The 15,618-nt window shown below is 36.5% G+C and overlaps 1 protein-coding gene across 2 annotated transcripts in view; it reads left to right on the forward strand.

Annotated features, from left to right (window-relative positions):
• Positions 1 to 2,246: 2,246 nt before the first annotated feature.
• The window catches only part of LOC307012149 (transmembrane protein 132D), a 38,628-nt gene continuing 25,256 nt past the window's right edge, over positions 2,247 to 15,618 (forward strand). For both annotated transcript variants that reach the window (XM_079638484.1, XM_079638485.1), the window contains exons 1-2: positions 2,247 to 2,819; positions 12,636 to 13,545. In XM_079638484.1, the coding sequence (XP_079494610.1) occupies positions 2,747 to 2,819; positions 12,636 to 13,545 (983 nt within the window). In that variant the 5' untranslated portion in view covers positions 2,247 to 2,746. The remainder of the gene's footprint in view (positions 2,820 to 12,635; positions 13,546 to 15,618) is intronic.

Raw genomic sequence — 15,618 nt, forward strand, 5'->3', positions numbered from 1 at the left:
TATGATATTGACATGTCTTCATTTGATAAGTTTCAAGAACAATTAATTGCACATAGATTAATTGACTTTCTTGTTTTACAGCAGAGAAGGAAGACCAGTCCTTATATCGACGCAAGCTAATCAAATAAGTCCTTTGTTTTGGGTGAGGGAGGAACATCTGGTGCCCAAAGAAGACAGAAAGGTGTGTCATTTGTATGTCTTGTATAGAAACAATTATGTAATATGTAGTACATAATTTAATGTTGACAATTTTACATTGTACAGGTTATCACTTGGTTTTTGACCAAGTGAAGCTCTTGAAACAAGTGACAGAAGAGTTTGTTGTCTTGAAATAAATCAAGCAACTCTGGCCATTTTGCGTTCTCCTTTTTGAGGTGGAGAGTTTACCTCCAACCCTAGTTGAGCACACCTGAAAAATGTAACCAAAGTCTTCAGGTTTACTTCTAGGCAGGTGGGTTTGTGGTTGGAGCTAAATCTACAGGACAGTGGACGCTGAGGGCCAGAGTAGCCCATCACTGCTTTAAATAACGCAGAACATAAGCTGACCTGACTGTCCATTAAACAACTTAATTTGAATTGTTTGTGTTTTTTGTTTTACTTTCAGACCAGGACAGGAGAACGCCTAACAATAGGATGTTGAGACTTCTTCCTCTGGTTGAGAAAAAGCTACACCACATAAGTGATCACATCTTCTGTTCATCAGTTGTACTGTAGGGTACAACTGAACAAACTGCAAAGTTGAAGTCGAAATTCAAATGAATGTAATTCTGGAACGCTTTTGAATATAATCCTCATTCTGGTCTTGTTTTAAAGAAGATACTTTGAAGTTTATTGCACAGGTGTATGTAGTTTAAAAAGCTGTTTAAGTTTATTGTAATAAAAAAGTACTGCAATACCATTTTTATATTTTATTAAAATAAATTTGGTTCACCCTAAAAATGATATGAAATAAAAGCCGTAGTTCCAAATTTGAGACTAATATCTTAAAAAAAATGATTTTTATGAGCTGCTATACAAACAAAGGTCACTAGATGGCATTCATGCCCAGTTGATGATTCCAACGATATATTGTTTGTCAATATTAGATCAGGTTAAGTATAGGATAATTGTTTTAAATCATTTATGTATCCATTCTTTCCATAAACTGCCTTGTTTAATTTAATGCAACAATGTAAAAATGTATGTTTCATTAATCAGGCCTTATGAAAGTGAATAGATTTATTCTGTTGAGCTCCAAAAAATGTCTAAGAATTATTAGAGTCCAGCTCATGTGTTGTGTTAAGAGTCTTCTGAAGCCATAGCTTTTCAGCATTAATCTTCTCCTTAGACAGATAATAAACATCTTATATTCAAACAGGTCACAATGCAAATGATTAAGCACCATTGACGTCAAACCTGTAATTATTTGAGAATACCATAACGTAAATGAGATTTGAGAACTGCTGCAGGAGGAAGATTTTCATGAATAGCCTAACTCTGTTCTTCACACTTCTAAAAACAAATAGTGTATGGACAGTGTTAAGTGGATTTTGTAAATTGTATCGCTTCCATCCACATTCACTTTTAATGAGTGGACAAGAGCCACTTAAAGCTCATTTAGATCTCAACCCTTATTTCTAAAACTCACCACATTACATCACCATGTCTAAAATTATCAATAAATATCTCATAAACTGTCATTAAAAATTAGACATACAGCAGGTAGATAAAGAGGAAAAAATTACACAAAACACAAGTCTAAGATACAATTTCACACAGAAAAGGTGCGTCCAGGAATACAGTACTTGCATACATGTAGTGCTGGATGTAATACAGTTCTGGAGAAACAAAATATAAAATCTGATAATAGCCATGCACAACATAATAGGCTAGCTATATATAGCCTATAATATAGGCTATATACATTTTTTTTGTCCAGCTAAGGGCTGTACAAAGGTTTTTGTAAACCAGGAGGCCTTCTGATAAAAATAAAAAAACTGAACAAAATGTACTCTCAAACATGACCACGGGATGTCACTCTCATTCCACAACCAAAACACCGACTGTCTTAATGACAGATTTGGTGATTTAACAGAAACTTTTTATGCGTTTTTTACTTGTACGATTTCACACTGTTACACTACAAAATGTATCATGCAATATGATATATAATACAAGCATATTTAATCTCTTTGTGTATCTTTAATCGTATACACTGCGTTGAGCAGTTAATCGCATGACTCTCAATGCCTGTCTGTGTTTAATTCACTGTTGGCGGTAAATCCCGTCTCGTGCTCTGGACTGATGAGGATCTAAAGCTCGCGATGGGTGACGCGCGGACAGATGATTGTGGTGTTTCGCGCTGTCAGGACACTTTCTACACGGACGAGACCACAATAGGACGAGTTAGGCTATCAAACAAGAGAAAACTGAAATGTTACCTTTCATTCATTGGATTATAATGGAAAGCTGTGCATTAATTCAGTAAAGATCAACAAAATGGGTTCCAAACTAATAGCCTACATCTCGCTAAAGATTCCCAGTCAAGTTTTGCCTCACGTGCCGCTTTTCCAGTTGGAATGAATTATTCAGAAGTGTGCAGCTCTTCATAGTGAATCTGTGGAGCGCGTGCACAGGTGAATATTCCACAGGTAAAACAGCATCATGATGTCGACGGACCAAACGCGCTCCTCGGTCTCTCCTGTTTAGGATTCATAAATGTCAGAAACGTTAATGGGACATATCATAGATAACCCCTGTGGCCAAAATGAGCGTCTATTCTCACCTATGGAGGATTCTGCAGATATTGTTGCCAACGATAATCACGGCTGTCACTCAAGGTATGTTGATTTCTTGAAGTCTAAAAGTTGGAAGAGCCGAAAAATGCTTGAGTCATTGCAAATAGTAGTGTATTTATGACCAGTGTAATGGGTTTGTAACCTGAAAAGAATTCAGAAGCATTCAGAATATTTAATGCGTGACTCGAGATGCAGTCTCGTTTTAGACAGGTCATTGTGTTAACAGACTTCAGAACAGGAATTTTACAGTAGTGTATATTTTAAGGTTGTCTGTGTTTCATTCCATTTTTTTTTTTTTTTTTTTTTTAGTTTTAGAGACACAAATCCCATAGGTTATTTTTTTTATCTTTCATGAAATTAATGTAGCATGAAAAGTTGATGGTTTAAATCAAATCAAATGTCTTAGGGAACACTTCAAAACCTTCTTACAGTATGCATGTAGCTTATACAGATTAAAACAGTACAGCATACAGTTTGTACAAATTAAAATCGTACAACAGTGTCATGATTTTGACATCATTGGTTGAAATGATAATAAATAAGTTGAAATAAAAACAATTTCCCATGCATTTTTCTTCAATTTATTTAAAATATGCATCTTATAATTTTTTTGGAGAGGGGTCAATTGTGGTTCTCTTGATGCCGATGGCAAGATAGCCTAACTCATAACTAAAGAAAGGCTGCAAAGATGTTTTACTCATATATTCTAATATGTTCAATGGATTGAAAAAAAAAATAGAGTAGAGGCTGAAAAAAATTCTGATTAAAGCAAATGATCTGCAGAAAGTGACTCAGTTGGTGCTGGCCAAATTTAGACATAAGAATGTGTGATATCTTCCATGGCATTGACACGTGCCATCTTATGAATGGGCACTTTCCTTCTGACAAACATGAATTCTATATATTTAATCTGTATCTGTATACTTCTTATCTGCAAAAACTACTTTACATTCAAGACCTTAAACCCATGATAAAGATTAAATCCCTGTGAAACTGATTTTTCAAATAAGTTTAAAAGGAATCATTGGATACAAGATAATTCCCAATCTTTACTCAAAGGTCTTCGTTCACTTCTCACTGTTTAGTTTCTCATTTCTCTCATCGGCCTGTCTGTACTTTTTTTTTTATGCAGTGAGTGCTTGTTTCTCAAGGCATGGTCTGGATAGGATTAGTGCTCATCCTGTCCCAGAAACAGTTTCTACAGCTTCACTCATTCACAGTTGCTGAGACATCTGTGCTGTGTGTGTGCTCTCTTTTTTAAGACATTTTAAGATCACTTCTGTGTTGTTGCACACGAGAAATTTAAACAATATCACACAAGAAATTGCGCTATTGTTGTACTGCTTAAATATACATGATATATGTATGCTGTTATACAACAACTCTAACAAAGTTAATATTGAGTAACTTTTCAGACAAAATTTGTCCATTTAGTTTATATATTGAATGTAAAAAAAATTTTTGGTTTAACTTAAAAAAAGCAAGTTGCCTTGTTGCCTTAAAATTTTGAGTTCGTTGTAATTAAAAATTTGAGTTACAATGAAGAAGAATGGTTTAAACCGGGGCGGCAGTGGCTCAGTGGTTCATGTAGGTTGTCTACAAACTGAAAGGTTGGTGGTTCGATCCCCGGTTCCACTGGACCAAGTGTCGAGGTGTCCATGAGCAAGACACCTAACCCCAGCTGCTCCCGACGAGCTGAGTGGCGCCTTGCACGGCTGACACCGCCGTCGGTGTATGAATGTATGAGTGAATGGGTGAATGAGAGGCAAATTGTAAAGCGCTTTGGTGGCCATGGGTCTATGAAAGCGCTATATAAATGCAGTCCATTTACCATTTAATAAACAGAAACTCAAAATAGTATGTTATCTTCACACATTAGTTATACAAGTTGATTTGACAAAAGATAAAAAGTTGTGATAACAAACCATGAAAACATTTTTTTACAGTGTACCAACAAAACTAGTCCCGAAATAATCAAGCCCTTTCGGAAATGCACTTGGCCAGTCAGATTTTCGATGATACAGTACCGTTTGTTCAACCCAGAATCTGTAATGGTGTGGTGCAGTGCAACAGCTTCACTCACTGAAATGTATTCATGCCAAATTTTATTGGTTTGTTTTAAAAGTTCAAGCAATCAAACCATACAGGATTAATATTGATGATGGAAAAAAAAAGTTATCAAAAGGCATTCAATAGACCCATGACTTGCTAAATGTTCATATATTTGCATTAGCGTTAATCAATTACTTACTTTTTGAGGATGTAAGAGGTTAGACTTATATCAGATGACTATATGTGCCATAGTTATATGCAGGCATATGTTTTACATTCATTTCAATATTGTCTGATATACTGTCTTGCAGCAATGTTAACCGTCTGTGTAAGACTTCATTAGTCCCCATCAGTTTTCCACTTCAAGCATTTAGCAGTAGGATGTCCTTAAATCTCCTTCCTAGAGTTTAATGTGGTGACATTTGGCATTAAGGATGTATTATAAAGGTTTGTGCTGACTTAAAAGGTAGCATGCAAGCTTGCTTTTTGACAATATGATAATGTAGTATAATCATGTAAGTATCTGCTTTAAACTAACAGCTGTCATAACATTATATTTATGTCATCAGTACTAAAGTCATCCAGCATAAAGGCCCCAATTGGTCAGTGTAGAGGGACTCTGCTCTGCCATCTGTCCGTGCATCCTGGAGCGTAAATGGTGCTATAACTGATGCATATAATTATTTGTAATTAATTGCATTTGCTTAATCTCCCTGCTTTACCTGAACAAAATGGTTGATAAACACACACAGATAAACAAAACATTACAGAACTCTAAACAGTTTGAAAAATGTAAATATGAATTAAGGACCATTCACACCAAGGACGATAACTATAACGATAACAATATGGATATAGTTCTAAAAAAATCTTTCTAAATATAAAATAATAGCAGAGTCCACCCCACAACTATAAAGACAACAGCGCAGAGAAACAATATCATTGGAATCGCTGTCAGAACGATTTTTTACAGCTTATAATGATAAAAACATTGACAGCGAATCAGAATCCATCTTGCTTTAAAGGTACAATATGTAAGAATTTTGTAATACAATATCCAGAAATCACTTGCACAGTGTGATATATGTCCTGCAGTTGTGTACTTACAATATCCCAAAAGTTCCCAAAGACTTTTCATTTCAGAGAATTTCCAATTTTAAATAATTGGCTGTCCCGGAAAACCTGTTCAAAATTGTCGCATGTCAATAACGTAATACCTGCGTTATCCCTGGTTTCCGGCCGCTCGTTCTGCCATAGTAACCATGGCGACAGACGTGGACAACTACGTAGTGTGTAACGTCTAGCTGCACGCTGTTGTTGTTTCGTTCAAACATCATGAACCATGGCAAAGCAGACTTTGGGAAAAAAGGAGAACTGAAATGAGGATCAATATCAGCGTGGCGTTTTCGAGATGGCAAACTTCGACTTGACAGAGACGCCGCCGCTCTTGCATGTACTTTATTAGACAGGAGAGCAAATGTACATAAAACTAATCAATGTTATATAGTTCAACATGATGAAATGTTAGAATATGATCTGCATGCTATTCTAATGTTGATCTAGCTTAATGCTAGTCTCATACAGACAACAAACTAACACATAGAATAACATTATAACTTTCAACACACTCAAATGCTGTTTCACGAGTTCACATCTAAATATAATTATTACGGTAAAGGTTATGCGTATTTGGCGTGCTGTCCGGGTGGAGGGCTCCGAGCTCGGAATTTCTGCCCAAACCCAGAGTACTCCCCCCGTTGGTAAGAGTAGATGGAACTAGAAGTGAGGAGATGGGGTGGAGGTGGGATGCTGATAAACTGTCAAGGAACAGAGGTGGGTTCTGCTGTTATTTATCTTGTCCTGAGTTGATTACTGATTGATCTCCACTTGTGCTAATTGGGTTAATTATCTGCACATGCTCCTCCCGAACCTTGTTAATAAAACATCTTTTAGTGTGATAGTGTAACGTTAGACCAAGTGAAACAGCGCTGCGTTATCTCACAAGTTTAATTCGTCAAATAAACTGACCTGTGTGAGTATTAATTCTGCACTTGCGGGAAGTTCGGTAGAATGAAGTGTCCTTATTCCTTTATATTCGTGAGGCTCGCGGGACTCGCATGTGGCGTTGATGTCTCTTAATTAGCAATCGCGCACTGCTTCATACCACAGTTATGATAAAAACATCAATGTTTTCACTTATCCATAAACATTATTAGATCCATCGGCTTGACGACAAGTTCCATAATTCCGCAGGAAATTTTGCGTCATCAACCTACACCTTTGTTTTTGTAAGAGGTTAGCGACCCCATAAACTGGCACGCTTAAAATAAACCCTAAAATAAATCCTCTGGTGGGTAAAAAAGATAATTTTTTAGACATAAAGCGATGATTGGAAGTTTTAAAGGGATTGTTCACCCAAAAAATTTAAATGTTGTCATGATTTAATCACCCTCAAGTTGTTCTGCTGAACACACAAAAATATATATTTTGAAGAATATTGGTAACCAAACAGTTGATGGACCCCATTGACTTCCATAGTAAAACATTTTCATACTATAGAAGTCAGTGGGGTCCATAAACTGTTTGGTTACCAATATTCTTCAAAATAAACACTTCAGCAGAACACTTGAGGGTGATGACAGAATTGTCATTTTTGGGCAAACTATCCCTTTAAGGTGTCATAGCAAGAAAGAGTGTCATCTTCAGTTTTATTTGAAGAAGTTTGAGGTATGAAAGAAGAGAAGCAACTGTTGATGTGTCTCAAAGGGAAACACATCTGTGCTGTCAGCTACTGTTTGAGTCTTTTTACTGTATTCTCACAGCATGGTGGTGAAACCAAATGCTTTTTTCAATGTTTCCAAAACTACTCAAGAGTTTCTTCTTGTTGTAAAATAAAATAAAATAAATGTTTTCACAGTTCAGGTTGGTCTGAACGTCTAAGAAACCTACAGTAAACATTTAGTACAGTAAAACTAAATGCAAATACTAAAAATCCAACTAGCTATATTATCTTGCATAATAAATTGTTTAATTATTGGCTTAATACATATAATATAGTAATAATATATTTGTAAGGACATTTTTGTTGCAATTTTGGTATTGTCTTGGATCACCAATTGATTTCAAATGTACGGTCTGGGTCTTGAAGCAAAAGCAGTTGAGAATCCCTGGTCTAGAACATCATTCATCAGCCATTTTACTGAGCACATGCAGTCAGCAGAATGCTTTCTTAGGGTGGACTGAACAGATAATGCATGGATGGATAGAATCTGAGTGATTTTACTATATATTTTCAAGAATATTTATGGAGGGTGAAATTAAAATAGTAATTATTTATTTCTGCTCTCAAACCTGCTATCGTGGTTTCAGTAGCACTACAATAATCTCCAATTAGTTAATGTTTTGACAATGTCTAATAATATGTTACAGCATATCAAATCTTTGTTAACTAGACAGTCAGACTGATAACCCGAAGGTTGCGGGTTTGATTCTCAATACTGACAGGAAATGACTGAGGTGCCCTTGAGCAAGGCAACTAACCCCCAATCACTCCCCGGGTGCAGCAGCAAAAATGGCTGCCCACTGATCCGGGTGTGTGTGTGTCCACCGTTTGCTGCGTGTGTACTCACTATTCCTAACTTGGATGGGTTAAATACAGAGGAAAAATTCATTGGGTTACCATACTTGGCCTTCACATGTCACTTTCACTTTATGTTAGCCCATGTCCTTTAAATACTTTTAAAGTACCCCTATTATGGTAATTTGAAGGTTCCTAATTTTGGTTCGGAGGACTCCTATAATAAGTTTAAATGCAGTCAAGGTTAAATATCTCTTTAATTTTCTTATACATTGTGCATCACCTCATTGCTCGAAGAGTCAGAGTTCATTCATTCAGTCTCCTCAAACAACCCCTTTCCAAAAGCCTACTCTACTCTGATTGGTGAGACCGTCCAGTCTGTTGTGATTGGTCTACCGTTTACAGCTCAAAAGGCCTATTACCATATCTGAATTTCAGCTCTGGGGGCTACCTCAGCACTTGAATACACAGTTATATGAATGACGGCGCCGGTTTTTCTAGTCCTTGAATTGCATGTACAGTGGATTTGCAGTGCTGAAAACTGCGTCTTCTGAACATGTCGAGAACACAAAACAAACTCTTCCAGGCCTCAGCTACTGTACACCTACAGTGTTTGAGGGCAGATCAAATTAGATGTCATTCGCGGGCACCCAAGGAAGAGCATAGGCTGGCATTATGCAAATGTGTTACATTGTTATGTTGGCATGTATCGACTCGTTAAATCAGTTCAGAATCCATCCTTTCTTTTAGGAGACTTTATTTGTCACGCATTTTGATCTTTAAAACTTTGCAGATCTTTTAGATTCACAAACTTTGATACAACTTTGGTTTTTCATTGAAATTAATATTAACTAAGAATAATACATGCTTTTGAGTAATTTTCCATTGTTAGATCATAATGTATTTGACTAAACAAATGATACCGTATTATGATGTTACCAGTGTTTCTCATGCAATGCCAACCTGTTTCCCTGCCAAAGTCATGCATCTAATTGCTAAAATGATATTTATGACTTCATAGTCATACCTAGTTTATTTTAAAATACTCTAATGTAACTCCATTTATACAATTAGTACCCACATTAAATGTACTAAGAATTTATATCAGTGTTTAAACACGCACAATAAATGTACTGAGCATTTATCTCAGTGTTTAGCACGCATACACACTTTTTCCCCCATAGTGTGGCTAGCAGGCTTATTAGACCATCATACCTACGGATTTAGAGCTGAATCCAGCCAGATGTTATCTATGTCATCTGCTGAAATGGAGGGTAAATAGAATGGATGTTGACCTGTTGACCGGCACAACTGCTAATGGTAATGCATCCAGAGACCTCTATGTGAACTCAAAGCCAAATGCACAAAACTACAGAATCTCAATTTAAAACATCTGAAACGAACAACTCAACACACATAAATGCTCAAATACACAAATATAATAAACACATTTACAGATTATCTGCTCAGATATTTTGACATGAAAGAAGCATTTAAACTTTAAACAGCATAATTTAAATTTTGTGCAAAAAAATGTAACCCTTCTCTTAGACGTTTTAGTAGTAGCATGACGAGTGTGAAGTTCCTTCGAAAGAGATTAGGAGAAAGTGTACTGTTTAAAATTGGGGGGAAATAGATAAAGCAATAAAGGAAAGGTATGTGTGTGCGTTTTCTCGATTCCAAAAATAGTATTTTGAGGGATATTCTTTTTCTTTCTTTCTTTGAAGCAGTTGATGGTCTGGATCCAATTTCCAAATTTTGTGGGTTGTGCTTTAACTGATTATGAAATATGATCTGATTGTCAGCCAAAGTTTACACCCTCACCCTCACGTCATTTCAAACCTTTTTTTTTCTTTCTTTTTTTTCTTTTTTTTCCGTGTTCAATGAAGTTGTTTTGGACCCTATTAACTTTCTTTCTGTGCACAAAAAAAGTAGAAATGTGCGTACGTGTTTGTGGAAAAAAAACTTTTTCCTCCACTGTGAATGTTTTGTTTGTCTGTTTGGAACTATGTTTGTACTGTGTTTGGTCATACACAATTTCACAATTTGTGTAGAAATCTAGTTAAGTCCAAAGGGTTCACTTACTTTTCCCCCAACAACTGTGCAAAGCACAGAAAAAAATTAAATTAAATGACAATGTCAGCCAGGCAGAATGTTATCAAGTTCAGATTAATCTTTCTTCTTTGCATGTTCTGTGACTGCTTCAGCTGTAAATGTGAGTGTAGGAGTTGTCATGTGCCATGAGTTTGAGATTAGTTTGAGTCAACTGGCCTTTCACTGCATGACCCTACCACTCAATCTGCTTTTTAAAAAAAATTGTTTCCAGGAATTTTGGACTGTCTCTTTTGAGCTCATCCTTGTAATTGGAGTTTATTTATTTATTTATTTGTCATTTTACTGGCATATAATACACACTGTTGGATCTTAGACTGCTCTGAGTTTACCAATCTGCATGAGTTTTTCATGGATCTACTAGAATATTAAATTGATATTGTGCCTATAAGATGAAAGTGGGTGAAGCTTGGGTGGATTAAAATAGGCTGCACTGGGTGCAATATTGCAGATTTACATTTGGCATTTGGTTTCCATCTTAGTAAAATGTAATATTCATATTTCCATATGTGGTAGTAGACCAGTGCATAAATACAGCTCTCTTTATTATACTTGACAAACATATAGTGCATGCCTCTCATGCTCAACCCCAGTCAAGTTAAGTTTGTTAATTAATCAGACATATTAAAGACAGTATTGCCTTTGAAAATCATCATTCATACAGTACATTTTATTTTATTTGAACCATATCTCTATTGCACTTTTTTATTTTATATTAGCTCTGCTATGTTTGCAGCCTAATCTTGCCGTGGAAATGTCAATCCACCAATAGTTTTCTTTTGCACATATGATACAGTGTTTTTAATGACAGCACTTTATGATTTACTGAGGCAAGCTAGTATTAAGTGGCCTCAAAAATGTATGAATGAGCCTTTGCCATATGGCAAAGCTATCAAACTAAGTGGCATTTTTTTAAATGTTGCGCAAGCACACTTATGTAAAACAATAAAAATATGTTTGTTTGCTTGGTTGCAAATTACAACAGAAAGGATGAATTACTGAAAAACATATTTGGACATTGTCTATTGGTCAAACACTAAAGTATTGTGGTAACACTTTACAATAAGGTTCGCTAGTTAACATTAGTTAACTACATTAGCTAACATGAACTAATAATGAATTTCACATATACAGCATTTAATAATCTTTGTTAATGTTCATGTAAACACATGCATTTCTTAGTGTGATTTAAGTGTCATAACTTAAGTACCTATTCATGGCGGCATCCCATCCAATAACTTTTTTAACCTGTCTTTTATATGCATCGCTTAACTGTGTCAGTGATACACATCACCAAATAGTCACTTATATTTGTTATAAATTGAACAAAACCTCACATTTCATATTTATAAATGACTGTAAGTATATCCAACCTTACCCAGATAAATACAGTACTCACATTGATATACTGTATATACTGTACTATATAGCAAATCTAAACTGCTTGAATGTTGTATAGTCGAACAATATAACACATCCTACTTTACCTTTTAGTATACTCATGTAAAGCAGCATACTGTATACTATACAGCAAATCTCAGCGGCTGTATAGAGAGAGAGCAAATCTCAACTCCTTGATTCTTTTTGTTGCTAAATATAACTATATTATCCCCCAGCTCTCTATATAAAGTTGGATATATATAAGTATTCCTGCTTTGACCCGCATACATACAGTTTATTAATGTAAGGAGATATATATAATATATAGCATATCTCATCTGCTTGTTTGCTTCTAAGCATGAAAAAAAAAACTATATAATCGGCCAGCTTTAATCTGCTTAATGCAACTGTAAGGTATGACGATATTAAAACATTAACGTCATTATTTTCTGTAAAGCTGCTTTGTGCAATGTGTATTGTGAAAAGCGCTATACAAATAAAATTCAAAACTTGACTTGACTAACCAAGCTTAGCTTCCTAGATCAGAAGTTTCGGTTGTATGGTCGTAAGCAATATCCAAATTAAACAATTAAACTCAATTCAAAATAAAAAAATCAAATATAGCTACTGAGAGACATTTTGGTGGTGCACACACAGGACTATGTAGACACACTGTATGGCATGAAGACAACATTACACATCTCTCTTAAACTAATTGTCTCTTTGTTCTCCTGCAGAGCTGGACAGTCAGGAGATCTCCGATGCCACCAAATCCTCCATCCCATATCCGTTGTTCCTTCCCGTAACTTATCAGGTGTGGGATGCTGAATACTTCCTACTAAAAGAAGCAGGACAGGACATCATGCGCAATTCCAGCATGCAGAGCCACACGCAGCCATTTGTCATGCTCCGAGCGGGACGTCTCCCAGTTATCAATGCCAGCTACGGCCCACTCTCAACCAAACAGGAGATCCCGCTGGACTTAGTGCAGTCAGTGCAGTTATTCCGGCCCTCACCACCAGTTTTCACCCTCAATTGGAGAGTCCAGTCCTTCGTCCTGACCCGGTGGGTCTATTCGTCTTCTCCCAAAGTGCGAGTCCTGTTCTACGTGGCTGGGAGAGACTGGGACAGAGGAGAGAAGGAGAAAGGAACAAGAGATGAGCTGCCCTGCGTGACTGTGTATGCCTTCTGGCAGACTCAGGAGGTCCGTGGTTCCTGTGTCATCCGAAATGAGCATGGCACCTGTATGGCGGAGGTTGACCCTCCTGCAAGCTGGTTCAGCCCGGTTGAGGGCAGCTCCAGTCGGGAAAGACAAGGGCCAACCCAGGGGAACCCAGTGGAGCTGTATTACCAGGCCCGACCCAGTGCTTACGGCCCGTGCACAGCCAGTGGGGAGGAGGGCAAGAGGTGGGATTTGGGTGGAAATGCTGGGCAGCCTCAGGCTGAATACATGCCCGTGACCCCCATGCAGAGAATCGGGAGTGTTCGGCTCCTGCAGGTCAAACAAGGGGCCACGCCAGTGTCCGTGCTCAGACTGAGAGAGTCTGTGGTCATCCAGACCTCCTCTAAACCCCTTAAGAAGACTGATATCGCTTCCTTTTATGTCTACGTGAGGAGCTCAGCCAACTTGGACACTTTCTCTCTCAGGTAAGTCCTGAAAAAAGACATTTATGCATTTCATAACTTTTCCTGGAAATCAAAACCACAACCTTGCCATTGCTGACGCCATGCTCTTTAAAGTGTGATGAAAGCCCCCCTGCTTTAGCCTGGCCGTTCACACCTCAGAGCTCAAAAAACGGATTTGAGGGCACCTTGATGCAATTTAAAAATTGCATCAAGTGTATTATATATAATACATGTGAGTGTATTATATATAATACACTCACAAGAACTAGGGAGAAATGCACATATATTTCATTTGAAGAAGACATGAGCGCATACATGGCTGGTTCATGTTTAGAAAACTAGAGTATATAAAATATGTCCATAAAAACTTGAAACATGCTTGCTCTGGTCCGTATATAACTATATTATCCGTGTTGCGAGCGTTGTTAAACTTATCGCGGTGTTTTGCGCAGAAACCGCTCTCATGCGCTCTCTGAAGAACGAAATTGCTCGGAAAAACGCAAAAATAACCTATTTCCACTCTTTGATAAAATGTACGAGTGCTTTTAGTGTTTTCAGTGATGTGCAGCCTGTACATATCTGTTCACATCTAAAATTTCATGACCCTTTAAGCTACTAAACATAAATGCCTTACCACAGTCCTAATGCATTATGAAAAATATACTTTTAAATATATAATATATAAAGCTTTTTAACCCCTTATATTGGCACCGACCCTATACTAAACCTAAACTAATCCTGACAAACTATATATCATTTGAAAGCTTACAATCTCTAGTTTACATATTTTGGTGACTGATTTTCAAAATAAATTACAGAGGAGCCGTAATTTATCAATTTGCAACAATTATTTTCATACTCATAAGGCGTGTTCAGACCTTTATTTTGAAATAGTGATGAACATGAAAAATCATGAAAGAATGGTAGAAACCTCAGTTTGTTTTCATGCCAAGAGTTCAGAAGATAGCATCCATTCAATTGTTTTAGAAAAAAAGGTCTAAAAATGTTTTGAATATGAAGAAAAAAATAATAGATTCACCATTTGTGATGTGGCAGCGAGCTATAATGCACACACGTGTTCTTTTTGTGTTTCTTAGAGGTTGAATCAATTTCAAAATATGCCAAACTTCCAATACTAATTCTGAATAGGATGTCTACCTCATAAATTGTATGAAAATTGTAAAAATAATGGTTCAGATCACTCAAACAACATGAAATGGAGGCGCCCTTATATGGGCAGTAATGTCAACTAGTAAAAAAGTTTGGTACTGCGCCCAAACAAAATCTTACTGAAAGCTTTTTTTTTGAGATATCAACCTAAAATTTGAAACACAACTTGTTCAGATTTTTGCCTTTGATTTTTTTTTTTGCAGTTTTAGAGTCCATCAGGTTTTGAAAATATATATTTTATATAAAATATGAATAATTATATATTTAACGTTGTAAATTTTCAAACTTCTATAACCTTTTTTCTGTTTAACTGTCTTAATTTATTTAACGTCTACAAAAATCTTCCAAGTGTCTTCTTAAAAACATGTCCAATCTTACATCTATATTCCAAAGCATTCTTGAATTACAACCATTTAAATTCGGAATGCGCATTTTCATGTCTATTAAAAAAAGGGGGGTGCTTGATAAGGGGTTAATGGATTATGCCTTTTTCCTGAAAATTCCAGTAATTTTAGCATCCTTTCTGGAAGCAGTGCAGATTATCAGTGCTAAGTGGAGAAATACACTCAATGATATTCTGAGCTGTTATTCTGACTGCAGAACCCTGGGGTCATAAAGTCTTGGAACATAGTCTGAGAAGCTCATTGTGCAGATTTGAGCATCTAGCTATATGGCTGAACCCTGACATGCGCGTTTAATCTCTCAGATTATATGCAAAGGCATGCTGTGCCACAAACACATTATTGTTGCTTCTCTCGCTCTCTGAATGCTTTGGCTGCTCATTCATTGTCGTGCTGTTCTTTAAAAAGCATGTCTAAACATAGAGCTTCTGCTTGGGTAGACAAGGTAAGCATCATTTAGGAGTCAGAAAGGGTTTAGCCAGAACCTTTACTCAAGGTGCAATGAATAGTTTAAAATTATCGT

This window comes from Phoxinus phoxinus, assembly GCF_949152265.1.
Source record: "Phoxinus phoxinus genome assembly, chromosome: 15".
In the NCBI taxonomy this organism is placed as follows: Eukaryota; Metazoa; Chordata; class Actinopteri; order Cypriniformes; family Leuciscidae; genus Phoxinus; species Phoxinus phoxinus.